At 36.5% G+C, this 25064-nt stretch overlaps 1 protein-coding gene across 2 annotated transcripts in view; it reads right to left on the reverse strand.

The window, feature by feature from the left end:
• Nucleotides 1-18006: 18006 nt before the first annotated feature.
• The window catches only part of FAT4 (FAT atypical cadherin 4), a 157174-nt gene continuing 150116 nt past the window's right edge, over nucleotides 18007-25064 (reverse strand). For both annotated transcript variants that reach the window (XM_070259465.1, XM_070259475.1), the window contains 2 exons: nucleotides 23357-23618; nucleotides 18007-21036 (listed from right to left, as the gene is read on the reverse strand). In XM_070259465.1, the coding sequence (XP_070115566.1) occupies nucleotides 19172-21036; nucleotides 23357-23618 (2127 nt within the window). In that variant the 3' untranslated portion in view covers nucleotides 18007-19171. The remainder of the gene's footprint in view (nucleotides 21037-23356; nucleotides 23619-25064) is intronic.

Consider the following 25064-nt stretch of genomic DNA (forward strand, 5'->3'; position numbering starts at 1 on the left):
GAGTAGAGAAGATGCTATGACGCTGGCTTTGAAGATGGAGGAAGGGGCCACACTCCAAGAATTACACGACGCCTTTAGAAGTTGAAAAAGGCAAGGAAATGAATTCTCCCTTAGATACTCTAAAAGGAAGGCAAGCCTGATGATACCTTGATTTGGGCCCAGTGAGACTGATTTTGGATTTCTGTCCTCCAGAAATGTATGGTAATAAACTTAGGGTGTTTTAAGCTCATAAACTTGTGGTAATTGTTATAGCAGTAATAGGAGAGGAATGCAGCCACACTTCCTTCTTTCATTTCCTAACATGCACAAAACTTTTCCCAGACCCAGAGATTTGTGGTGTTTCTGGGCTCTAAGATGTATGAAGGAGAGTCTCTATCTCTTCTTCATTCTTGTCTCATGCATAAGCAAGGCACTGAATAGATATCTGCTAAATAGATGAATGATTGATGGGGTTAGAACATCTGAAGGTAAATGTGTTTACATGGGAACTGGTTCAGGAGTGTGATTTTTCTTGTTGCACACAGGATCTATCAGAAAAATGTAAAGAGAATACTACTCAGTACCCAGGGTGTAGGATTCTCTGGGTGCTTTCTCATCTTTCATTCTCCTAGCTCTTTTTCCATACAGAAGGTCCTTTATAGAATGCTTGTAGCAAGGAATCCATGAAAGCAAAGGGATGTGGCTCACTCATTTTCTTCAAAAGTGCTAATTAAGTCGCTGATTACTAAAACACAAGTAACCTACCCACCACCCATACCACTAAACATGATATCACCAACTGCTGAGTGCTCAGAGGATTGGAGTGGTCATTATTCTATCAGATTTACATTTGATGAGGGGCAGCATTACAAGGAGGAATTAGGTCATGTTTTTCAGAAACGCTGCAAATTGATCCCAGTTGGTTTTATGACCAAATGACCAACTTGTGCCAAAGGTCTTCTCTTATACCTACTCCTACAATCTTGCATCTGATCAAATAACTTCATAGTGTTCAATTGGTTGTTGCAGACCAAATATTGGCCTTCTTTATTAATTTTTTATACGAAATTATTTGTAGAAACATTGCTAGCATACACTATCACTATCAGAAGGTGATGAACTTGAGCTTGTCCAATTTTAAAAACCATATTTTAACATATAAAAGTATGAGTACCGATACGAAAACGCATATGCTGTTCTTTTCTGTGAAATATATTAGGAAGAGCCAAGTTTTTGGATCTTGAATATTTCTTAGTAAATATCTTGACATAATTTTCATGCACTCACTGTTTAAAGTATGATTTTAAAGAGTCATTTGGTTATTTGAAAAATAGGAACTACACTTTGTGCAAAGAAAAAGTTTTAATATTTAAATATGTTTTCAAGCAATGTAAGAATATAGTGAAGCCACGTCATTTTATTTGTTGAATGATTCTTATACCAGGTTTAAAAGTGTAGGATTTTCTTCTCTCACAGTGATGTATGAAAAATGTTTCCTCTTTTGGAAGGAACGCTTTTATACTAACTTAAATTTTTACCGAAAAATGCTGTTTATTTTTGTCTAGCTTTAAAATATTTTATATTTATTAAAGTCATACTATACTATTTCTTTTTAATGAACTAAAAGTTAGGAATTATTTTCTCCAGGATTATTTATGGAAACTCATGAAATTGTTATAAAAGTCCAGAACGTCTTTTTGCTTGATCGTGTCTTACAAAAATAATATTTTTACAGAAATTCCCCACCTAAAAACAAGACACTGTAATCCTTTAAAATATATTCTATTAAGAGATCAGGGGGACTTTATGTTAGCTTCTTGATAAGGGAAAATGAGTATAAAACAAGAAAAAAATAATAAACAAACATCAAAAACCTCAGATCCAGACTTTTCTACCTGAGGAGGGTAATGATACAAGATAGCGAGTTAGTGTTTCTTTGAGTAGCTTAATGAGAGTCACAGGAACACCAAAAACTATGTTACTATTAAAGACAAAATACTCATCCCAAAAAAATTGTAATGGAAAAACTTCTGTGGTGCATTCCAGATCAGCAATGGTTATCCCCTAGGATACAGAACGTTTAATGGATTTTCAGTTCTATTCTGACCTTTTCTCAATGCTGCACTAGTGTTGTGCAAAATGTCAGGTTTTCTTCAGCTTTCTTTTCTTTTCCCTCATAAACTCTTGGCCTTTGTAAATTGCTTAGAGGAAGAAAAGATTACATCTTTCTACAAGAAGGCAGGCTGGTTTAGTTGAAGATACTAGAATCCCAAACCTGCAATGATTATAGCCAATATACAACTATGTATTTAAAAATTATCTGGTTTGCTACCGAGCTATACAACTTCAGCTGATTCAAATTATATCCGTGCCTTGGAAATAAAATAGTCAGGAGATTAATTTGCCACTAAATGAGGGAGAAAAAAAGATCAGCTGGCACCAGGATTAAAATAGTCTCTGGCTCTAAGTATTCTCTTTTTTGAAAAGTAAGCAGAGACCGGTTAATCAAAATATTTTGAAGTCACTCTTTTGGAGAAGTTTTGTTCTAAGCCTTTTAGTTTTGATGTCTTAACATCCCTGGCTTTTTAAATAACAAAATTACTTAGCAAATTTACATCCTTTTTTATCGAAATCACAGTATCTGTTAGATTTTCTGGAACATTGCTGATTGTTCCGCCCTTCAGTGAGAGTCACTAGGGAAATTTATATCTCAGCGAAAGAAAATCCTGTAGTTTTGATTCTGTTATTGATTAGAAAACTGAGCAATATGAGAGTTAGGAGAAAACCGACAAGTCCACAGGGGGCCGTAAGCCATTTCGTTTGTCTGAATTAACTGTTAACTTCAGACAACCAGTTGGTTTTGCTCTAGCCTGAGTTTATTTACTAAATTTAGAAGTAGTTTCAAGCCTTATTACTGCATATACGACATGGACAGCTAATTACCCTCTGTTGAATATTTTAATATGTTCCTCTGTAATACAATTTTTAATGATAGAGAATAAATTAAACTTATATTACAGGAAGAAGGAGAATCTACAAACTAGTGCTTCTTAATTGTTACCAAAGGAAAAGTAACAACAACACACAGATTCAGTGAGAGTATTAATAATTCAATCAACAGATGGCTAAGTGTACCTCTGGAAAACTGCAGGCAAATTAATTCTCACTTGCTCTCATCTGTTGGGAGATAAAAGTAGAATTATGATTTTCTATCTTAATATATTTACATTACTTATATGCCAAGATATTTCAGTGAAATAATCTGATATAAGTAATAAAAAAGTATAAAGGCTTATTCTGCAATTTCTGCACCACATTTTATCTTCACTGCAGTTTAGTTCTAAGAACATCTTACATTACTAAAACTTGAAGCTCAGCACTGTTCAAGTCTTTGTTCCATGAGCTTATCTCTATCAGTCAATAGGCTAAGCTACAGTAGCAAATCACCCCAACACTTCAATGGCTTGCAAGAAAGGCTTATTTCTCACTCTCATTAACGCTCATTGCAGCTCTGCTCCATATGCTCACGATTCCACTACCCAGGCAAAAGGGGCAGCCTCCTTTTCATATAAGCTGTTCTCATGGCAGAGAGAAAAGAATGCTGATGGACTTAGAGGATGCTTTTAAAATATTTGCTCAGAAGGGTCACACATTACTTCTGTTCACATTTAATTGGCAAGAGGAATTCACATGGCCAAGCCTGACGTCAGTGAGATGAGAAATAAAATTTTCCTCCAGGGGTAGTCCCTGCAAGAAGGTGAAGCAAAAATTTTGTGGATAATGCAATCGATCCCATAATTATTTTTCTAAAGTCAGTTGATAAAACTTTCTCCAGTCCTAAAACTACGTTCTTAAGATTTTCAGAAAGACTTAGAATAGACATAACAGAAGAATGAGGAAATATTATAGCTGATTGTAAAGTATGCTAGCATGTATTTAAATGTTTCCTAGACTGGCTAAAAGTCAGAAAACCTGATATAATCGCATATCTTCCATAAAAGGATAGCTACTTTTATTAAAACATCTTTCTGCTTGTAGATCTGGTCTAAGACTCATATGGATATATCAAAAGATTGTAATGAGAATTAGTTCACTTCCTGTTCTGAATTTTTAATCAGTAACATGGATAAATATATAAATAAATTTATGCATCATGTTGCAATTCTGTGAAAAGTTTTGGAAATAGGCACAGCATTATGGCTTCCCTGTTACTGCAAATAAATAGAAAATAGATAGTGATGAGAAATCTTTATATTAAACCCATATTTTAATCCTAGGAGTGGGCTCCTTTAGAATCATTGGTGGTACTTTAAGAACAGCTCACAGTTTACTAAATACCAAAGCAATGTCAGAGCAGAAAGTATTGCTCCAACTATGAAGTCATCCAGAGACACTACCAATTCATCACCCAAAGCAATCGAGACCAGCTCCAAGCCGAAGAAATGGGGCTGGCAACTGACTTGTTGAAATCAGGACATGGCCCCAGGAGCTCGCTCCCGATGCCAGAGAGAAATATTTTCTGACTCTTTAAACTCATAAGAAGAAGAGTAAAATTTATTAGTGTTTTAATTTACATCAACTACAACGTTATTTTAACACCCTAGTAAACATTGGTCTCCACACTATATTCTTTCTTCGTCTGCTTTATTTCTTGTTCAAGGGTCCTATTCATCTCTATTTCCTAGTCAAAAAACAGAAGTTTTTAAAAAATACAATAACTACATCTCAAAATATCTTCTCTCTCCTGTATTTTGGACCACATATACTAAGAATCACATTATGCATTCTTTTATGGTAGCCTCCATTCTTCACACAAGAAATCCAAAATAGGAAAATATAATTTATTACTGTCAAGCAAATTCTGGTTAGATATCTGAAATTATTCTCTTTTCCATTGAGAAATGATCTATTCAGTCTTTAGCAAGATTTAGAAGAAAGAATCTACGCATGCAAGAATGGGGTGCTGAAAATGGGTACCTGTGAGGCAATCCTAAATATATTGCATTTTGCTTTATAGTCTACATTTGTGTCTTTTTAATATTCTATTTAATTAAGTCTCTCAATTATTGGGAGGATGGAAGACACTTTCATTCAGAAAACTTTAGCAACTAGATATAGTAGCAGTGAGATTTCTTTTTTTAATTTTACTGAGGTCATATTGGCTTATAACATTGTGTAAATCTCAGGTGTCCATTACTACATTTCTGTATAGACTGCATTGTCTTCACCACCAACACTCTAGTTTTTATCCATCATCATACATATGTGCCCCTTTACCCCTTTCGCCCTTGCCCGACAACCTTCCCCTCAGGAAGGGAATGTGATTTTTGAAGGAGGATTTGAGATGAGAGTAAATTTCAAGCCGAGTTTGCTCCATAACCCCAACTCCTAAGAGGTTGTGTTGGGTGCAGAGGGGTCCAATAGGCAGTGTCAAGGGGGCACACCTCCAGCTCCCCAATTCTCCTCTACCATCACACACTCCCAAGAGAGAAGATTTAGCAGGAGAAGCTCTGGCATTTTTTGTGAATGTGTTTTATACATTGTGCTTCAAATATCATTTGAATCAAGTGTTTTCCTCTTTCTTCTCCATTGGTGGGCTTTTCAGGCGTAGTTGTAATCATTGTGAAACATCATTTGACTATGTATGCTCAGGAAGAAATAAGAGCAAAATAAATCAACACAATAAGTATACATATAATCAAATAAAACAGAGAGAAAGGAGAACTCCAGTACGATGCTGTAATAGCTTTGTAAGAATTCATCAAAGATAAATGCTGTTTTGTAGTTAGAAATCCCAGCTTCCACTGATGTTCGAATGTGATGACATTTTCAATTCTCAGACATTGGGCACAAGGAAACTCAAGATTTTCTAACAATGCTGTTCCCTAAATGAGCATGATCCGTAATAAATAAAGCTTTTCTTTTTTGTTTGTTTATTTCCAGGCCACAGTTATTTTCACTGTAACACCCTATATCCCTTAAGAGAAAGGAGATTGCACAATATAATTTATGGAACTCACAGAAACAGGAAAAAAAAATAATTTATAAACAATAGCAGTCAGCTAATGCTAATTTAGTATTTAATGACAGTAATCCTGGATAATGTGGCTATTGAAGAGTGGTTGCTCATATGAACTTCACTACCATAATTTAGCATTACTGAAGTGAAAACCAAATCAAAACATGCACTTTTGAACAAAGTGTGAAAAATGTTTAATCCTTATTAATTGTTCTTTTGGTGACTTGCCTGAAAATGTACCTTCTCTTTGTTCAGCACGTTTCTATTCTTTGGAACTCATTAGTAAAACGTGGAATGTTGTAAGGAGAAAACCATTTTGGAAAATTAAAATTAGCTTTTCAAAGACATTTTTCTGTACCTAATTATTGTAAAGATCTTCAAGGAGACTTTCCTGCCCTGAGTTTGCCATTGCCTTGTTGTGATCATGTATTCTTAAAGCAGCATTTTTTAAAAATCAGCACTTTTAGGTTTTAAAGGTTAAATTAAAAATAACATTTTTGAGAGATGACCGTGCCCACATAGAATACTGCAAGGAAACGGTAAACCATTTATACATTTATGAGTAACTGATTCCTTTATAGTTTTTTATTATCCTGGAAAGGGCTTATAACCTATTTAAGGCTTTATATTCAGAGAAGATTCATTTGTAGGTTTTCCATTTGTTTACCTAGGCATTATATTATTTCTTTTCTTCCCAGTTTCACTGAGATGTAATTGACATAATACACTGCATTAGCTTAAGGAGTACAACATAATGATTGGTATATGTATATATTGAGGAATGAGCACCACAATAAGGCTAGTTAACATCCATCACTTTTCTTAATTACAATTTTTTTTTCTTGTGATGAGAAAATTTCAGGTCTACTGTGTTAGCAACTTTCAAATATATAATGCAGTGTTTTTAGCCATAGTCACCATGCTGTACATTACATCCCCAGAGCTTACTTCTCTTGTAACTGGAAGTTTGTACCTTTTGACTATCTTCACTCATTTTCCCCAGCCCCCTCGCCCAACCCCCGGCAACCACCAATCTGTTCTCTATTTCTATGAGTTTGTTTTTTTAGGATTCCACATATAAGTGAGATCATACAGTATTTGTCTTTCTCTATCTGACATATTTCACTTGAAGCTTTTTTTAAGTATTCTATTATTTCACAATAAAAACTGATGAGCAACAATATTACACACATGGTTTCCCTTCACAAGGGCAATGATTCTCCCAGAGACCATATGATGATTTATAACTCTGGTACTTGAGAAAGGTACTAAATTGGCTGTTCTAGAAATGATTATGTTAACTGAACTGGTTGCCATTTATGCCTGGAGTGCAACTTCTCTGGCTGCAAACTGCAAGGGAAAACAATCTCATCTCAATATTAGAGAAACATTAGCTTTGGAAAAGTCAAATAATGCATCAAAAATGGCCTTCTGAAAAAAATACACTTTTGACAAGAAATATTTGAAAATTAGAATGCATTACCTCAAGTCTAATGACGAGCATGGACTTAGCAAATATCACAGTCACTCACATTGTGGTCTAGATACAAACCCCTAAGCTTTTCCACTTAGAACCTTGTGTATAAACTGCCTTGGAGGCTTATAATGATATCAGAAAGATCTTTTAGATTTGTTTGACTCTTCTGTGGAGTAAAAAGCTTATACTTTTATACCAGGAATATTAAAGGATTACTTTAGTATCTTTTCTACTCATTCGACTAGAGGCCAGATCAGATTCTACTAGTCTAATGACAGAAACTCCAGTCTCAGGATTAAAATCATTGTAGGTGCTTAGGAAAAGTTTGGAGAGAAATGATCAACTTCATCTTTCTCATTGCTAATGGAGTTCTCACTATACGTGGGGCACCTTATGTTCAAACCACTTTACATAAATCAACCCATTCAATCTTTACATCATCTTATGAGTAGATATTATTATTACCCTTATTATGCATACAGAAGAATAGCAAAGAGGAAATAATGGCGGAAGCACATTTTGTTCAGGATCAGCTTCTTAGGTAAAGACAAACAGGGGAAAAGACCCAGATGTATAAGCCATGTTGTGGAGAGCATGGCAAGCTCACAACTTGTTAAGAACCACAGGCAAGAGTTAGGGCATAGTAACTAGGAGAGAACCTTGACTAACTTGAAAGTCATTGTGTATACTCAGTAGTAAAATTGACTTTGAACTCAGAGAGACCTGCATTTAAATTCCAGTTCTACTCTTTGTCAGTTATATAACCTTGAACAAGGCCCTAACCCTCAATTTCCTCATATGCAAATCAAAGGATAAAATTACTACATCCTATGGTAGCTGTGAGACAAATAAAATCAATTCATTAAATTAGATAGAATAATGTACATAAGGTGCTTAGCATGTTCCGATAATCTTCTCTTCACATTGCTCTTTATTTTTATCTTTTTGAGGCCATATTTTCTTTATAGCTTCTTTAATATTGGTTCCTAATTTCCAATAACATTAACTATTGCCAGATTAATATTCCAACATCATTATTTTTAGCATGACAATTTCTGGCCCAATGTTCCTCAATTGCCTGCAGTTTAATGTTGAAGATGTCAACACTAGCATTTCAATCTTTCCACATATTATCATAATATACTGGGGGTAAAAAAACCCTCCAGATGGGGTTAATAAGTCTATTTAGAGAGAAGTATTAACTCAACCAGCTATTAACTGTGACTTTTGAGCAGGTTTCCTTAAGTCCATGTTTTCTTCTCAGTAAAATATGATAATCATTTTTGTCTGATCAACTCCACAGGTGTGAGATAATGTTCAAATTAGATAACTCATTTGAAAACTCTTGGAAAGCTGAAAAGACATATCCAATTATTCGATAGTGGGAGAAAAAGAAGGAGCTTTGAAATCCAGTTCAAACCCAGTTCAAATCCTAGCTCTGACCCATACCAACTTTGTGGTGATTAGGAGTTACTTAATCTCTTTGATCCTCAGTATTTATAACTAAAATTGGGGAGAATAATATCTACTTTAAAGGGCTACATCTTAATGCCAAATATTGCTTTGTTTTTTACTTTTTGACAGAATATCTCTTATCTATAAATCAGGTTGTCCCTGGACTTGGACATTGTTTCACACTGTTGTCATATGCTCCATCATGACCAGCACAAGCCAACATGCAGTAAATGCAAAACAAAATTCAAAAAAGAAGCCCAAGCCCAAGCTGGTCGAATAGTGATCATTATTCTCCAAACATTTACTCAGCACCTACCCTGATTCTAAAAGAACCAAATTCACTGGAGTCTTCAAATAAAAATGAAGGGGAAATTCCTTTGTAGTCCATGGCGATGTAGTTATGTAGCACAGCTATAGGGAGTGAACATTTGTTTACTATGACATGATTTCATTGCATTTGAATTGCGTAGAGAATGGATGACAGCAAAGCCTGGACAGCTGTCATAAAACAGGATGAAGTGGGCTGGCTGCCAGCAGTGAGGGCAAGCGTCAACATTGGCTTAGCTGTGGATTGCAGAGAAATACAAAGAGCTGACAAGCCAGCCAGGGTTGAAGCAGGAAGGCATTAGTTCACCACTTTAAACCAAAGAATCAGTAATGATGCTGAATGCAAAAGGCAGAGTCACAAATGCTGATAATAATGACAGTAATATGACAGGCTTGAAGAGTAATGGCTTACAATTGCATATCAAAGAAACAGCTGAAGGTAAATTGCGTGAGAAAGTTATTTGTTTATTTTTTTAACTACCACATTGGTATAGCCATTGCAATTACTGAGAAGAGATTTGTTTCAATTATTGAAAAAACATACTACAAAAGCAAATTAACAATTAAGTATAATTTCATGGGTATATTCTAATTTCATGCATCTTAGATATGTTGTAATAGACATCAAATGTTGGATTATTAATCCTTATTTAGACTGTGCGGTTTGATAGTGCTGTAGCTTACACAAATTACGTGCTCGATGAATATTCAGTGACTGTGTGAAAGAAAGATGCTTGCAATAAGGGTTCCTAGTGCTCATTCTTCAAAAAGATATACATAAAGTACTCTGATTCATGAATCGCCTGCTCGTCGCTTTTGTTGTGAGCCTAATGCCATTATTCCTGTTATCAAAATCTTATATGTATTTTCCAAGATTAAAAAAAAAGTTACTTTGAGTGACTAAAGATACAATTGACTATGGAATGGTCTGTTTTGTCAAGAACATTGAAGACAGCTTAGAGTAAGATCCAAATATGTCACCACAGGCCCTGCGCGATTGCAACGCTGTTTCTCCGCTGTCCTCAATTCTCTCTCCACGGGGCCCTTTTCAGCTCTTGGAACACAGCGATTCTTCCACTGTGATGGTTCAGCTCATTCTCCTCCCTCTATGTGAGACGCTCTTGCCCAGCTCGTCACCTGACAGACTGCTTTTCCTCCAAGTCACAGCTTCAAAAGCCCCTCTGCAGAGAGGCCTTCCCTAACCGTCCCTATCAGTACCTTCCTGATCCCGTCACATCCTTTCTGAACTGAGAGAACACTCAGTTACTAACTGCAAATTCATTCTCTTTAAATCCTTGTTTTGAGAAGATAAGAATATTTCCTCAACCTCAATAGTATCAGATTGTCAAAAATACTCAAGAGGCTTCAATTAAAAAAAAAGTCACAATTCGCTTTAAGGTGTGTGTGCATAAGCGCCTGCATCAAAGAGCTGCAGTCACAGGATATCACGTGTAAACTGTCAGATTTACTACTGTCTTTCATTTTCTATATTAACTAATCTTGTCTATATATTGATATTTTAAAAATAATTTTAATGTTAGGGAAATATTAATGAGATCACCTTAGCTTAATGAAACCTGAAATTAGTATTTTCATACTTGTCTCTGAAATTGCTCCAAAATTCTCAATAACCCCCAAAGTTAAAAGAGTTTACTAGGATACGTCATGAGAGCTAATATTTTAAGCACTTCAAAAGTTTTTTCAGTGTTCAATGTTATATGCAAAATGTTTTCTTACTTCCGATTTCCCTGGGACACCCCATTCATTATTCTGTGTGTTGTCTTTGTTAGAGAGTGTTATTAATAAAACTATCACAGTATTTTAATTTGTTATTGGTCTTTGCTACTTGTTAAACAAAATATAACTAAGGTTGGTAGAGCCATAAAATAAAACTAAGTTCTCTAGTACTATTAAAAAGGTAGCAATGAGTTGGTTTTCTAAATTTATTTATAGTAGAATTCAGTATATATAGACACATTTCACTTATTTTGTGACATTAATGATCATGATAGATACGATGAGAATATTAGATTCTATTTTTCAACTAACTCATGATGATTACTGAGTCTATAAAAATATTTTTGCTAGTTATTTAATACAGCAACTTTTAGGAGATAAAGGAGTAATTTGCTTAAATGAAAGTCTTAATATGTAATATGAAATTGTATTGAATACTCCAGAGGAAACTTACAAAAAAACCAAGACACAGAGAGGTATTTTATTCAGTTTCACCAGAATAATTAGAAAAATGTATGGTTGGAGAAACAAAAATGTCACTAAAAAACATGAACCATTTAGTGACTCTTTTTTCCTTCAGTTTTGAATGTCTCCTTTCCACAGAATATAGCCACAAACAGATCCAATAACAATTTGAATTGGAAGGCAAATGGAACTTTAAGATAGCTAGACAACTTGTCATAGGTAATTATTCAGTAATTTTACCCAAGTTATATTTCAGCCTTATTTACCACCAACTCAGCAAAACATAGTGAAACTGGATAACCTCCCAGACTTTTTACTGAGGATGACACCAAATTCTGTGAAAAAGTATAATCCTGAAACCAAGTGGACCAGCTCCGAAATAGGTAGCATATCTTAGGACAAAGTGGGTAATGGTAAGTTCAGCATAACAGCTTTCAAATACCAGGAATTTTAACTACGTCTTACATAACTAGACAACATAGCTAGCAAATCTCCTAGATGTTCTTTAAAACTCACTAAACCTATTATTTTCTTGCTTTTGAAAAGGCAATTACCAAACTTCAGGAAGTTATTGATTATATTGACTGTCCAGGAGACGGCATGTGCAACACACATTAAGTGTGAATAGAAATTTCTTTGGAAATATTGAAATAATTCTCTGAAAACAAGATATGCAAAATTTGAAGTATTTTAGAAAAGGAAGAGTCTAGTCACCCAAAATTGCAAGCTCCTTGAAAGCAAGAGTCATCTCTATTTACTGGCTCTCCCCAGTGGTTGGCACATAGTACTGAACAAATTAAAAAACAAATGGTTCCCCAAGCCTCACTCACCGGCTAATGTGTACGGCATAGTTATGTTTTTAATTTGATGCGGCACAAATGTCTATTTAAACGTGGCCATTAAATGCAGAGTGGCTAGGAATTGTGCTTTAATTTGGATAGAAAGCATCTATAAATTATAGATAATTGACTTTATCAAGTCACTTTAACAACTGCTGGGCATTTCTTGACCTCATTCTGTTCTTGATCTGAAGCTGCATAAATTAAGACAATTTCAAATGCAAATATACTTTTTTCTATGTTATAATGCTGACAGCCCAAACCATCCTCTTTCAGGAAGCACTAGTCTATGCTCACTGTCCATAAAACTTAGAAGAAAAAAATAATTTGGTTTTGATTCACTCCCCAGACCCACATATCAGTGCATGCAGCCACATGCTGTCATAAGCTTTTTGCATGAGTTAGAAGCAATATTTTTAAGACATGAACGGTTTCCTGCTAAATAGTAGATGATTGTCAACTCAAGTTTCTTGAGGACAGTTCTGCCAAAGCAAAAGAGGGCAGCGTTCCTTTCATTTTCTATTTATTCAAAGCCGTTTCTCAAATTTATCAGTTTCCTATAAAGAGTTCACTTCACTGTCTGATTTTCTGAATAGCATTGTCCCAGATTCAATACATGATATCTTTCTCTTCCCTCAGACTAGTAGCTGGAAAAGAATTAACATATTTTTGGAGTAGGTTATGCTGCACTTATTGTCTTAATCACACTGCTTTTCTGAAGAGACATTTCCCTAGAATGTTTCACTTTGCAACTTCAAAGTCAAGTATCAGTAACTCTGTTTTCAGCAGCACTCTGTCCTAAGATTGTGCGAACAGAGTAGGAAAAGGATGACTTGAGTAAGCAGACTGCTCTGGCAAAACGGAATCTTATTTTGATCAACATCTGTGCCATGCACAATATGGTTTTCATTTGAAACCGGGAACTCAGTGGCATTGCCAAAGAATTTTGTACATTGCTGGTTATTTTATTCGGGTTAGAATGGTACACAGATTAAGATCCCAACTTTTTGCCAGAATACCAGGATGACTGCACTTTGTGCTTTGCAACCTAATTTGGGGATTTGGCAAATTGATTCATAAACTAATAAAATTAGAAGTATCCAAATGAGTCACCTGAAAATTATCTGCCTTTATGCAGGGTTTTTTGGGAACATTCTGTGGGTCTTTCCTTTTTAATTATATATCTTCAGACACGCAGACTCTCTCACAAATGTTTTTAGTATATCTCGCTTGAATATATCACACGTTATATGAGGATTTGATGAGTCTGTCATTCATTTAGCATATTCCTCTCATAAGTGCAGAGCCCTTAGGTTACCCATATGATGTCAATGACACATTTGTGAGAATTGCCTACATGAATTCTAACATCATTATGGGTCTGACATATGCACATTTTACAGTGCATAAAAAGACCTCTTCCAAGAGTTTTTATGGTAAATACCAAAAATATATCTTCATAACTTAACCCTAATTCACTACAATCAACTAGGATCCTTACTGAAATTCTAACATGCTTTACAAAACGTTTATTAGTGATGTATAAGTGGAGGTTAACTATGCTCATTACAAACAAAACTCATTAAAAGATAATTGGGGGCCGGCCCCATGGTTGAGTGGTTCAGTTCACGGGCTCCGCTTCGGCGGCCCAGGGTTTTGCTGGTTCGGATCCTGGGCACAGACATGGCAGCACTCATCAGGCCACATTGAGGCGGCATCCCACATGGCACAACTAGAAAGACCCACGACTAGAATATACAACTATGTACGGAGGATTCAGGGGGAAAATGCAGAAAAAAAAAAAAAAGATTGGCAATAGTTGTTAGCTCAGGTGCCAATCTTTGAAAAAAAAAAGATATTGGGACAAGCCTTGGTCGCCTTGAATTCAGGCATAGGTTTATCACTGTATTTTAGAGAGACCTCATTTTCTTTCACTCCCTCCCACCACTATAAGTCTATCTCATTCCATTTGAAAAACTTTCCTTGCAATTGATCCATTTAATAAAAAATGGAAATCAACGTTTAAAATGAAAATTTCTTTAACCTTCTTATCAGTAGATATCATATACTTTGGATGTATAAATGCCTCAGCAATAAGGAAATAGATTGCCTTTCTATCACATATCTTAATATGCTTCCTATTAATATGCCTACAAGTTTGGACTGGTTATAGAGGATAACATGAATCAGTCAATGTTAAGACAGACATTCATCTCAATTATACGTGTCTCTCCTTTTGTCTTCAGGATCTTAGATATCGGAATGGGTGCATATCCGCATTCTCAAGCTTTGCCTTGTTTTTTGAGATGCTCTTATTTTGCAAGATGATATACACAAATGAAGATTTGCTTCAGCAATAATTCTGTTTCTGAGCTTGTTGTAAAATTGTCATTCTTACTCTTTATCTTCACCTCCATTCCTCTCTGAGGTTTTCATGCTGCAGTCCTTGCTGGTGTGTTAATGATGATCTGGCCTCGTTGACTCTCTTGCTGTTCCTCTAACACGGAATGTTCTCCCACTCCAAGCTTACGCATACCACCGCCTCTGCTTGCAGCATCATCACCCACGTGCTCCCGTGGCTCACTCTCCTGCCTCATTCAGCTCTCTGCTCAAATGTCACCTCCTCAGAAAGGTCTTCCCTGACCAACCTATCTAAAATAGCATATGCACTCCCAAATCAACATCTGGCCCTTAAACTTATCCTGTTTTGGTTGGCTTGTTAGCTCTTGTCCCCACTAAACCTTATACTACATAGTCATTACTGTACTTATTTATTCGTTGCCTATCTCTTCCACTAGAATTTAACTTCCATCGAGAGAGCTGCTTTGTCTGTTTTCTCCACTATTTTATCCCATGAACTAGAGGAGTGCCTGGCATGTAAAGGGTACTAATTATGGTTTGAGATTAAATGGATTTATCCAGGACACTGAACTTTTTACTTCAGTTTATTTTTCTGTTGAGGAAGAGTATTGTACTTCGTGGTCTTTAGTCCAGAATATATTTATTTGCAATGATTATCATAGGTGCATAGGTTATGTTAGGATTGAATCATTGATATTTATTTGTATGCATCAAAATTGCATGCACCAAAATTTATTAGAACTAGTACCTTTCCCCTCGTTAATAATAAGTGAAAATATTGAATTCATGTATGACACGGGCCTATAACTCTTGGACTGATAAACTATTAAAACTACTGCCTGGCTCAGTAGTAACCACGTAAATTATGAATGATGTGGCATTTCACTCTAAATATCTTTAAGGAATATATACTAGATTAATCATAGACTTTAATATTTTATTTCACAATGAAAGCTGTAATAAATGTATGCTAAAATACAGTTCATTTCTAGGCTTCTTTTTCCTAAGGGAAAGTAAATTCAGTCATCTTGAAATCTTACTCCTTTTATAATGGAATCTATGACATAAAATGTGAAAAGAAAAAGTGCATTGCTCAATTACTGATTCAAAATTTTCAAGTTATTTTCACTTTTCACAGATTAATTTTACTATCATGTTGAATTCAAGTAAATAAAAATGCATTTTCATGAAAATAGTGATTTGTTCTTAGACAGAATGTCTAGAGGTAATAAAGCCACATGGTGATATATTTTATTTTCCCTTATAAATAAAATATTTGTAAAGCATATCACTTTCAATAGTTTAAGCCAGTTGTAGTTCTCGTCAGCCTTGGTGTTGGTAAAGACTATGAGAACAACATGTAAGTGAGAAGTTGGTCTCTAGGCCCTTCTGATGCTCCATTTTCTCCAAATGATTTTAATTTATCTGAGCAAGCTATCAACAATATCAGCTAATTTAGTACATTCCTGAAACAACCTTGCAAGCAACAGCAATGTGCTCCTTGAGAACTGAGCGATCAGAGTCCTGTGCCAAGATGCTACTCTAGGCCTACAGATCTTGTGGCTGAGTGAATACATGCTTCTTTCCTGACAACATACCCACTAAAGTATTTTCAGTGTGCACGTGAAGGAAAGTAATGTTTTCTCAACAACACAGATGTAGGAAGAGCCCTAAAGAGTGACAGTATTCCGGGCAATCCAATGAATCCTTACAGGGACTGGATTAAAATTCTGAGGTTACAATTTTATGTGCCAACATGCAGGTCGCTACTAACCATTTATTTGTGGGAATTTTTACCTTGTCAACTTGCCTATAATCCCTCCCTTGACCATAGTATGTGCTGTCACTTCACTACATCAGTAAGTTAACTATTAATCTCCATTTTAAGTAAGACTTTCATTCCTTAAATTTCTGTTTTGTTTTGCTATAACTATTGTTCTTGCTTTAATGAAAAAGATTTCCAAGAAGAACCAAAGACCAGAAATTTTCCTATAAAAATCCTATCTTATTCCTAAACTGGGATTGATTAATCAAGAGCATAGTAATTCTCTATCTTACAAAGAATTCTTAGAGAATTAGAATACAGAATCTCGGCATCAGGTTCTTTCCCCTTAACCCTTAGCTGTAATCATGGTTATCACTTTACTTTTAGCTCTGTTCTCAATTATAGGGTTTATATGCTTGAGGACATTGAGATGCTTCAGAGTTTCTATAGAAAAAAATGTACTCTGTTTTGAGTTATGAAAAGTAATCAATATGTTGTCATATTTGGTGCATGAATTCATAATACTAAAATTCATAGGGAAATACTAAAACATGTTGGCTCATCACAAGTGACATAAACAAAAGAAAATAAGATTAGTATCTTACACTCAGTCTCTAAACCCCATTATAGGAATATTATAATTTAGATTAAACCCACATTTTATTTCCTATTCTGAAACAAAAAATAATAGTCTCAACATTACTAAATGACAAAATTCTGGCATATATCTCAATATGTTGGTATTAATTTAAAAATATTTTATTTACTATAATCTTTTACTTACTAAAAACTTTTCGATATGGTTAAAATCCCTATTGAATACGGTACGGTCCACGTTAGAGGATAAGATCTTCATCAAATACTAGGTATCGGGCAGATATTTCATTATAAAAAGTTCTGAGGTTGTGAGGTAATTTGCAGAAGTCCTGCTGTTTCAGATGTAACTATTTATACACAAGTGGATCTTGTTCTGGGCTAGTCTCCTCTCCTGAACTGTTTCTCTCTTGGGTAACCACTTGAAAATAGACGTTTGTTTTGGCTGAGATAGCATATCAAATTTGTTTAGAATTTGTGCAACAGAGTGATCAACAAATTAAAGACAGGTATGTTTGGCTGAACTTTCACTGCCATCCTTCCTACCCACCAGCGGACGTAGGAGATTTGGGGCTGGGTCTTTGGAGAAAATAAGACCCAGACATTTTCCAATAATTAGCTTTAATTCATTGCTGTTCCTATAACTTTAAGCCCGGTCCAAAGCTCGCCTTCAGTGGGCATACTCTCCTGGGAACTTCCAAACATTTATGCTTTAACAAGGTTCATAACAAAGCCGGTCGCCTGAGACCCAACCTAGCCTGGATTTGTTATGCTCCGGGGAAGTCCAAGAACTCTGACAGGTAGGAATGCACTAAAACGACCTTAAAATATCTGTTCTGGCAATTATCCATACTCATATTCTTTAAAAGAAAATGATGTTGCCCAAGTCCAACTTGCCGTACCCTATTGACAACTAGAAACTATTCTCAAATGGGCATGAAAAATGTATAGAAAGGTGAAAAATTAATATTCCACTGTAAATACAAAGTATTTTAAATAAATATTTTAATTCTATTGTTGGCATTTACAAGTAGAAAGCATACAGTATGTTACAAATATCAAAATGTGAAAAATATGAATGTTACATAAGTAACAAATGTAAAAAAAGTATTTTCTTACCTTCCCTGAAAGCAAGAAAATGATTCAGCATAGGAAAATATCAGTATCAAAAACACAGCTTAGGTGTAAAAAAAAGTTTTTACACAGTATTAAAAAAATGATCTACAAAATGACAGAAAGTAAGAAGTGTTGAAATTTGACTTTATATAAATTATAAAACTGGGTACTTGGAATAAACGTTAAGTGGTTGAAAAATAAGTCCAATCATAGGCTTTCTTTAGGTTGATTCTTTAAAATTTCAAAAGCATAGAACATTTTTCAATAAATAACTTTTAAAAGTGTCTCTGAGAAGCGCTGCTGAGAACATCATTCCACAGTAAGAAAGTGGCAGTGTTCTGGGGACAACATGCAATCATTTTGTTCCTGATGGAAGCCTGGTGAAAGTCAGAAGACTGCAATTGTTTACAAAAAAGATTCAGAAGTTTAAACACAATTTTGTAAGAAAGTTCTAAAGTGCTGAACAAAAATGACTTAATTTTAGTACCCACTGTCACGGAAAACTTATTCAAATATTCAGACATTTCTGAGAAACATCAAATACGGAATCTAGAATTCTGAAAAGTGTTAATACTTAGTCTTTCATTCAAGGATAAGAGGGCTCTTTCTACACTTTACAAGGATTGGTTAAACCTCAAGGATCTTGCAACGCAAAACATAACAATAATAATACAATGGAAACAATACACATACCCCACTGTGAAAGCACAAGTTCATTTCTGCAATGGCAACGGTACTAATTTTGAAAGTCACAAATCAAACATTGGTAAATAAGAAAAATCTCTCCAAACCCTGCATGCCACATAACTAGTTACAAAATACGATGCATGCAGGAAAATAAATTCAACCAAGCATATTTAAATTAAAGAGTTGTTTTGAGTCTGTTTCAGCAGCATTGTGGTTATTATTTTTAAAGTTTGCCTCCAACACCAGTCCATACTGGCCTGTTTTGCAAATGTGACCCACCCTTGTCGGCAACCTTACAACGGTTTGAGTGTTTCTTGTTTTTATATTTTTATAATGCCAGTATACAAAGTTCACACATACTGTTCTGCTTCCCCATCTTTGGGGACTGGCTTAGCTGTCCCACCTTTGCCTTCTTCATTTGCTGCTGCTTTTTCTGGGAGAGATGCCAAATCTTTAAAAACATCTACATAATGGCCAAAGCCAGGGCCCCAGTTCAAAAGGTTGTCCCAGTTGAAATTCCCTGCTTGCTGCCCAAGCTTCAAGGGCAGTGTGTTGTCAGCAACCCCTGGTGCTGCTGCCTGTGTGCCCACAGGTCCTCCCTCAGCCCTGCGGCCATGGTATCTTCTAGGTTTCAGCCTAGCTCCATAATTATCTTCATCATCTGCATCAGATTCATTGACTTGAGATAATTTGGGCATCCTGGAAGTATATACCATTGGCTTTTCCCTGTCATATTCCATTTCTGAGCAAGTAAAAGACTCATGCGAGTCACTATCAGAAGAAGATTCTGGAGCTGGAATGCCATCCGCTGGGTTCCTTGTTCTGGACAGTGGCCTTCTGCAGTCCTCTTCTGAAGAAGACCTTCCATGATCTGCACTGCAGATACTTGGGTTTCTAGGGCGAGGGGTGTTCAGCCTCTCCACCTCTTCAATTGAGAGTCCTACTGGAGGAGAAGATTCCAGAGGAATTTGCCCAATTGGCTGCTTTAGGCGACTCCCCGGTCTAGAACCATGTGATGCCATGGCCTGGGGACTCTTGCTTCTCCTTCCCAGCCTCGTGGCATAATTGAAAATGCCAGGTTGGCAGGCATCACCATGCATTTCCAAAGTATTTCCATCCCTTATAGGCAGATGCAATTCCCTGGCCGGGCTGTTCCTATAGAAAGTAGAGGACTTGGAGAAAGGGGCTGGACTGTGTCTTGACAGAGGGTTGGGAGTTGGGCAAGCCGAGTGGCTTAGGGAGCTGGTTCTTAAACCTTGACTGTACGAAGGCTGGTAAGTCAAACTGCTTGCTCCTAAGGGCATGGGGGATTGCCTTGCAAAGCCTAGAGGACTATGCCTCTGGATAGAAAATTTAGGTGTGTGGCTGCGGAACTGCTTGTAGTGTTGGATGATGTCTGCATCTGAAGGGGCGATGCTGCTGGCGTTGTCAATGTCATAGTGCTCTATCTCTTGCTCTGGTGAAGCCAAAGGGGCGCTGGGGATGGTTTCTGAGTTGTGGGGAATATCAGTCTCATCGTAGATGAGGTAGGGGTTTTCCCTTTCGATGATATCTGGCTTAGGGTTCCCTTCAGGCTGCTTCCTCACAGTCATGTCATCCCCGTAGGGAGGAATATTGTCTGGATCATCAAAAGCAACGTTCTCGCTTCCCTTTTTCTTCTTCTCCTTCGGTTTCTTCTCTTCTTTGGGATTTTTGGCTTTCTTCCCCCTGCACTGGTTACACAGAATCAGGCTCAGGACCAAGAGGGCCAGGACTGTCGCACAGCTGCCCACAATGGCAGGCACAGCCCACAGAGGCAAGGAGATCTCTTCAGGGCCCTGACTCAGAACACAGACATGCCCTCCAGGACTTCCAGCTTTGCACACCCTCCCCTGAGGACAGAGGACACCAAGACAGGCCACTACGGTCTCACAGGTCCTCCCCGTGTGCGACTCTGGGCAGCTACAGGTGAAGCCAGAGTGCAGGCCTGGCTCACAGCTGCCACCATTCTGGCAGGGGTGGGAGGCACAGTCTCCAGGAGGAACACACTTGTAGGCATACCACTGATTAATGCACAGTAAATCACCCCAGCAGGGGTTGCTGGCACAAATGTTCGGGCCACGACAGCCAATCTTCACCGAGGGATCTGTCTTAGAGATGGAGGCCAAGCTATGCTTCCCGCTGAAAGGAAGACTTTCTCCACCGTACAGCATAGAGGCAATGCAGCCATCAAAACCTGCAGGGGGAAGACAGAGCAGTAAGGCGTTTTAGAGAAAACCAGCAGCTCAAAACCCTGCACTAATGCAATCTGGTAAAGAGAAGCTCCATGATCACATCATGAGAGTTTAAAAACCACAGTCTCAGAACCCTCTTCCAGTTCAATGGCAGTAAATCTGTGCATCTTACAACCTAACTTAGGACGATGTGTAAGATTTCCACAACAAACATGTGGAGCAGATTGCTCAGATCCCGCTCTGTTGAAGATTTATGAATGACTCAAACAGGCTGGATTTTCTCTTTATCCCTCTTGTCATTTATTTAATTATGTATTGGTTCTATTTTTATAGTCTAATACCAAGAATTGCATATATAGAAGTAAAATATATTGTAAACATACTTTTCAAGAACAAAAATAGGCCAATAGCCTCAACCATTAGACCATATATTCTCAGTGGAAGTGTTATTGCTCCCGAGAAGTTGAACATAGGTTTTTGAGGACCAAAAGAAAAATCTTAGCTGTTACAATGGTTGTGGGTCTCCAAGGGGCAGACACAGAGTAAAACAGAGGCATTGGCATTTCATGAAGTGGGAATGGCAGGGATTAGGAAAAAAGATCTAAAATGGCTCCTTAGAGGGCCAAGATTAAAAAAAAATAAGTTGAGAAACACTGTTAGACAAATATTTGTGTTCTAACATTGCTAATGCTTCCGTTGCAGAGCTCAAGAATATATTCTGACGCTAACAACAGAGCATGATTTACTTTCGCTTGTTTTCTTACAGTATCCAAACGAATGATCATCTGCATTCTAAAGTAAGGTAAATACATGAAATGACTTATGACTTGGGCTTTAACTTTTATGCCTTAACTCAAGTCTCTCTTATGTATTTTTCAATTTTCCTTTTATTCGGTGCATCTTTCTACCTAGCGGTATCTCCTTCCTTGATACACTCTCTTTCCATGAGCTTCTGTGTCATCTGCTGCTCTTGTCCCTCCTCTCTTGGTTTTCTTTCTGTGACTTAGCCTCTCTGCCGTCTCCTTCTCCTCTAAGCAACCATTGACTCCTGGAGTAACTGAAGGTAAAGCCTTAGGCTTTTTTTCACTCTATACCCTTATGTTGGGTTATCTCATCCATGCCCAGGGCTTCAATGACCTGCTTGACATTGATAACTCCTAAATACGTATTTCCAGCTGAAGTCCACACCTGAGTTGTAAGGTGTCTTTCTCAAAGATTCTCCAAACTCAAAATGTCCCCAACCAAAGTCTTGATGTTTCCCACAGATATGTTTCTTTCTGCAGGGTTCTGCAGTGTTCTCTCAGTGACATTACCTTTCTTCTAGTTGAGAAATCAGAAACCTTCCCGAATTTTACCAAAATCATCAGCAGTTGGTTGATTGTAATTCCTATAATATTTCTTCCTTATCCCCTTCTTTCTAACTCCTCTGCCACCACGCTAGTCAAAGCTCACACAACACCTTGTCTGGATCATTGCAATATCTTCCCAGCTAATCTATGCATGTCCACTCTTGTCCTCCAGCGCATTTGCCATGCTGTAGCCTGATGATCTTTAATATCACTACATATTGAACCTTGAAAGTCCTGCAATTAATTTTATTTGTAATTTCCCATTGTTCTGAGAATAAGACCAAAACTGCAACATGGTCTAGAAGGCCTTGTTTCATTCTCCAACTTCATCTTTTACCTGTGACATCAGCCCCCAGTGTACTGGGTTCTGTGATCTTAATCTACATTTTTTCTTTTTTTTTAGTTTCCATCAATATAAATTAATCTCTCATATGCTCACATCCTTATCTTCGTAGTTCAGATTTAAGGACAAATGTCAATTTCCCAGGCGGAAGTTTTTCTTTCTCTCTTTTTTTTCCCAATCTCTTAGAATTCTGCATTCTTCCTTCACATCATTTATCATAGTTTAAAAAAATATATTTCCTTGTGTAATGATTTAATTGATGTTTGTCTCCCTTACTGGGCCATATGTTCTATGAAGAGAGTGGCTATTTATTTAGTCCAGCACTGTATTCCCAGGGCCAAGTACAAGGCTCAGTAAATATCTGTTGTTGAATGAACAAATGAATGAGTAAATGAATGAATGTACACATAAATGCTTGGTGGGCAAGAAAAAGATCAAAGTACCATGGGCTGAAGTATGAACTTGGTAGAATGATGGCTAAAGGAAGTGATGGCCAATAATTTATAATAAACTTTCTGAACATGTCATGATAGTCTTAGAATATCCATAATAGATATTATCAGATATCCAACTACTTTTAGAGGAACATGTTACTTTTCCTTTTTGACTTGATTCAACACAAGCATTTACCTGTTTGAGTATCTCGATGGGCTTGATTGGGTGGAATTCCTCCAAGAGATATAGTGAGCACATCGAGGCCACCAAAATCCTGAGTAGGGTGAATGATATCTCTGTTATATATTCTGTCAATGGACAATACTGTGACTGTTCCATTTTTTCCAATTAGAAAAGTGTGCCAGTGGCCATCTGCAACGTAAACTTCAGGAATATTTCTCTCTACTTTCCCAGCAACTCCTGCATCCGATATAAAATGCACTTTGCCATTCTTAATCTGTAAGAAATATTAAAAATAATGTACAATTAAACTATGATATGCTTGAATAAAAATAAAATAAAAATGGAATGTAACCTTAACACATTGATCAATTTAAAGAAGACAGAATGGTTGAGGGGTCTGTCTATATCGGAGTATATTTACTCATATTGTCTCTACAATTTTAGGCTAAATATACCTTCACATTTAATAGTTTCAAGATATTCTTACATTTATACCTAATTTTTCAAGATGCCCAGAATTATTTTGCAGAACACAATTGAGATAATAGAGTGAATACAGATTTAAAGGTAAGTAAATTACACCTTTTTGTGATTACTTACTTTTTTTTTTGTTTTAAAGATTAGCACCTGAGCTAACAACTGTTGCCAATCTTTATTTTTTTTCCGCTTTATCTCGCCAAATCCTCCTGGTACGTAGTTGTATACCTTAGTCGCAGGTCCTTCTAGTTGTGGCATTGATTACTTACATTTTAACGGGAATTGGGAGTGTAAAAATTCCATCAGTTTAGTATATGACTCATAGTGATCAAAAAATGTTAAAACTACTTAGAAAAATCAATGCTTAGCTAAAAACGAAGCATAGTCGGAAAAGCAAAGACAAAAATAAATTGCTTTACCTGTCATCTATTACACACTGGAATTTTAGAAAATAATCATGCCTATTGTTTATATCATTTATTAAGATGAAAGCTATGATGAATAAAGGGTGAGTTCTTAATAATGAGGTGTCTGGGCAAGTCTTCCCTTTGGCTGTCTGTTACAATTTATCTAAGGGATATTTGGTTTCTCGTACTTTGCCCAATAGAACATTGGGATGCTCCTACTCTGGTTTCCAGCTACCAAGTTTCCAGTCTTCTGAGTAGACACTTTAGAAAATGAAATAATTTATGAGGCAGGATGAACATTTGGTTCAGAGAGCGTAATCCCACCACTACTGCCAGACAGAGCTGGTGCCTCAGCCAGGGATGAAGTGGCACTGCATCTCAAATGACGAGAATGAAAGGATGGATCAGTTTATTTTGTCACTCAGATCAAATGCTATTTCTACTTGCAACAAACACATCTGGTAGAACTAAAAATCAGTTATTTTTACTTTGTGGAAAATATGTCTAACACATTTACATACGTCATTCATATTGTAATATTTTATTAAAGCAGTCTCTCCAGGTAATATATTTTAGTACTAAACGCAGATAGAAAAAAAGTGAAAGTTGTGGTTAAATGACAATAACATTTCATAAAATGGGCAATGTCTCATGAAACACACAGTAAAAACAGCAACTCCTCTTTGGTTATAGCCAGAGGTCTTTTTGGAAAAAAAGCCCTGGGAAGAGGCTTTTCCAGGATCTGTGTTTCTCCTCTACTTGATCACACCATGTTATCTTTCCATTTGACCAATTTCTGATGAGAGAGTCTTTAGAATATACCACAGAGTAGGCTG

The sequence above is a fragment of the Equus caballus genome, chromosome 2 (genome assembly GCF_041296265.1).
Source record: "Equus caballus isolate H_3958 breed thoroughbred chromosome 2, TB-T2T, whole genome shotgun sequence".
NCBI lineage: Eukaryota > Metazoa > Chordata > Mammalia > Perissodactyla > Equidae > Equus > Equus caballus.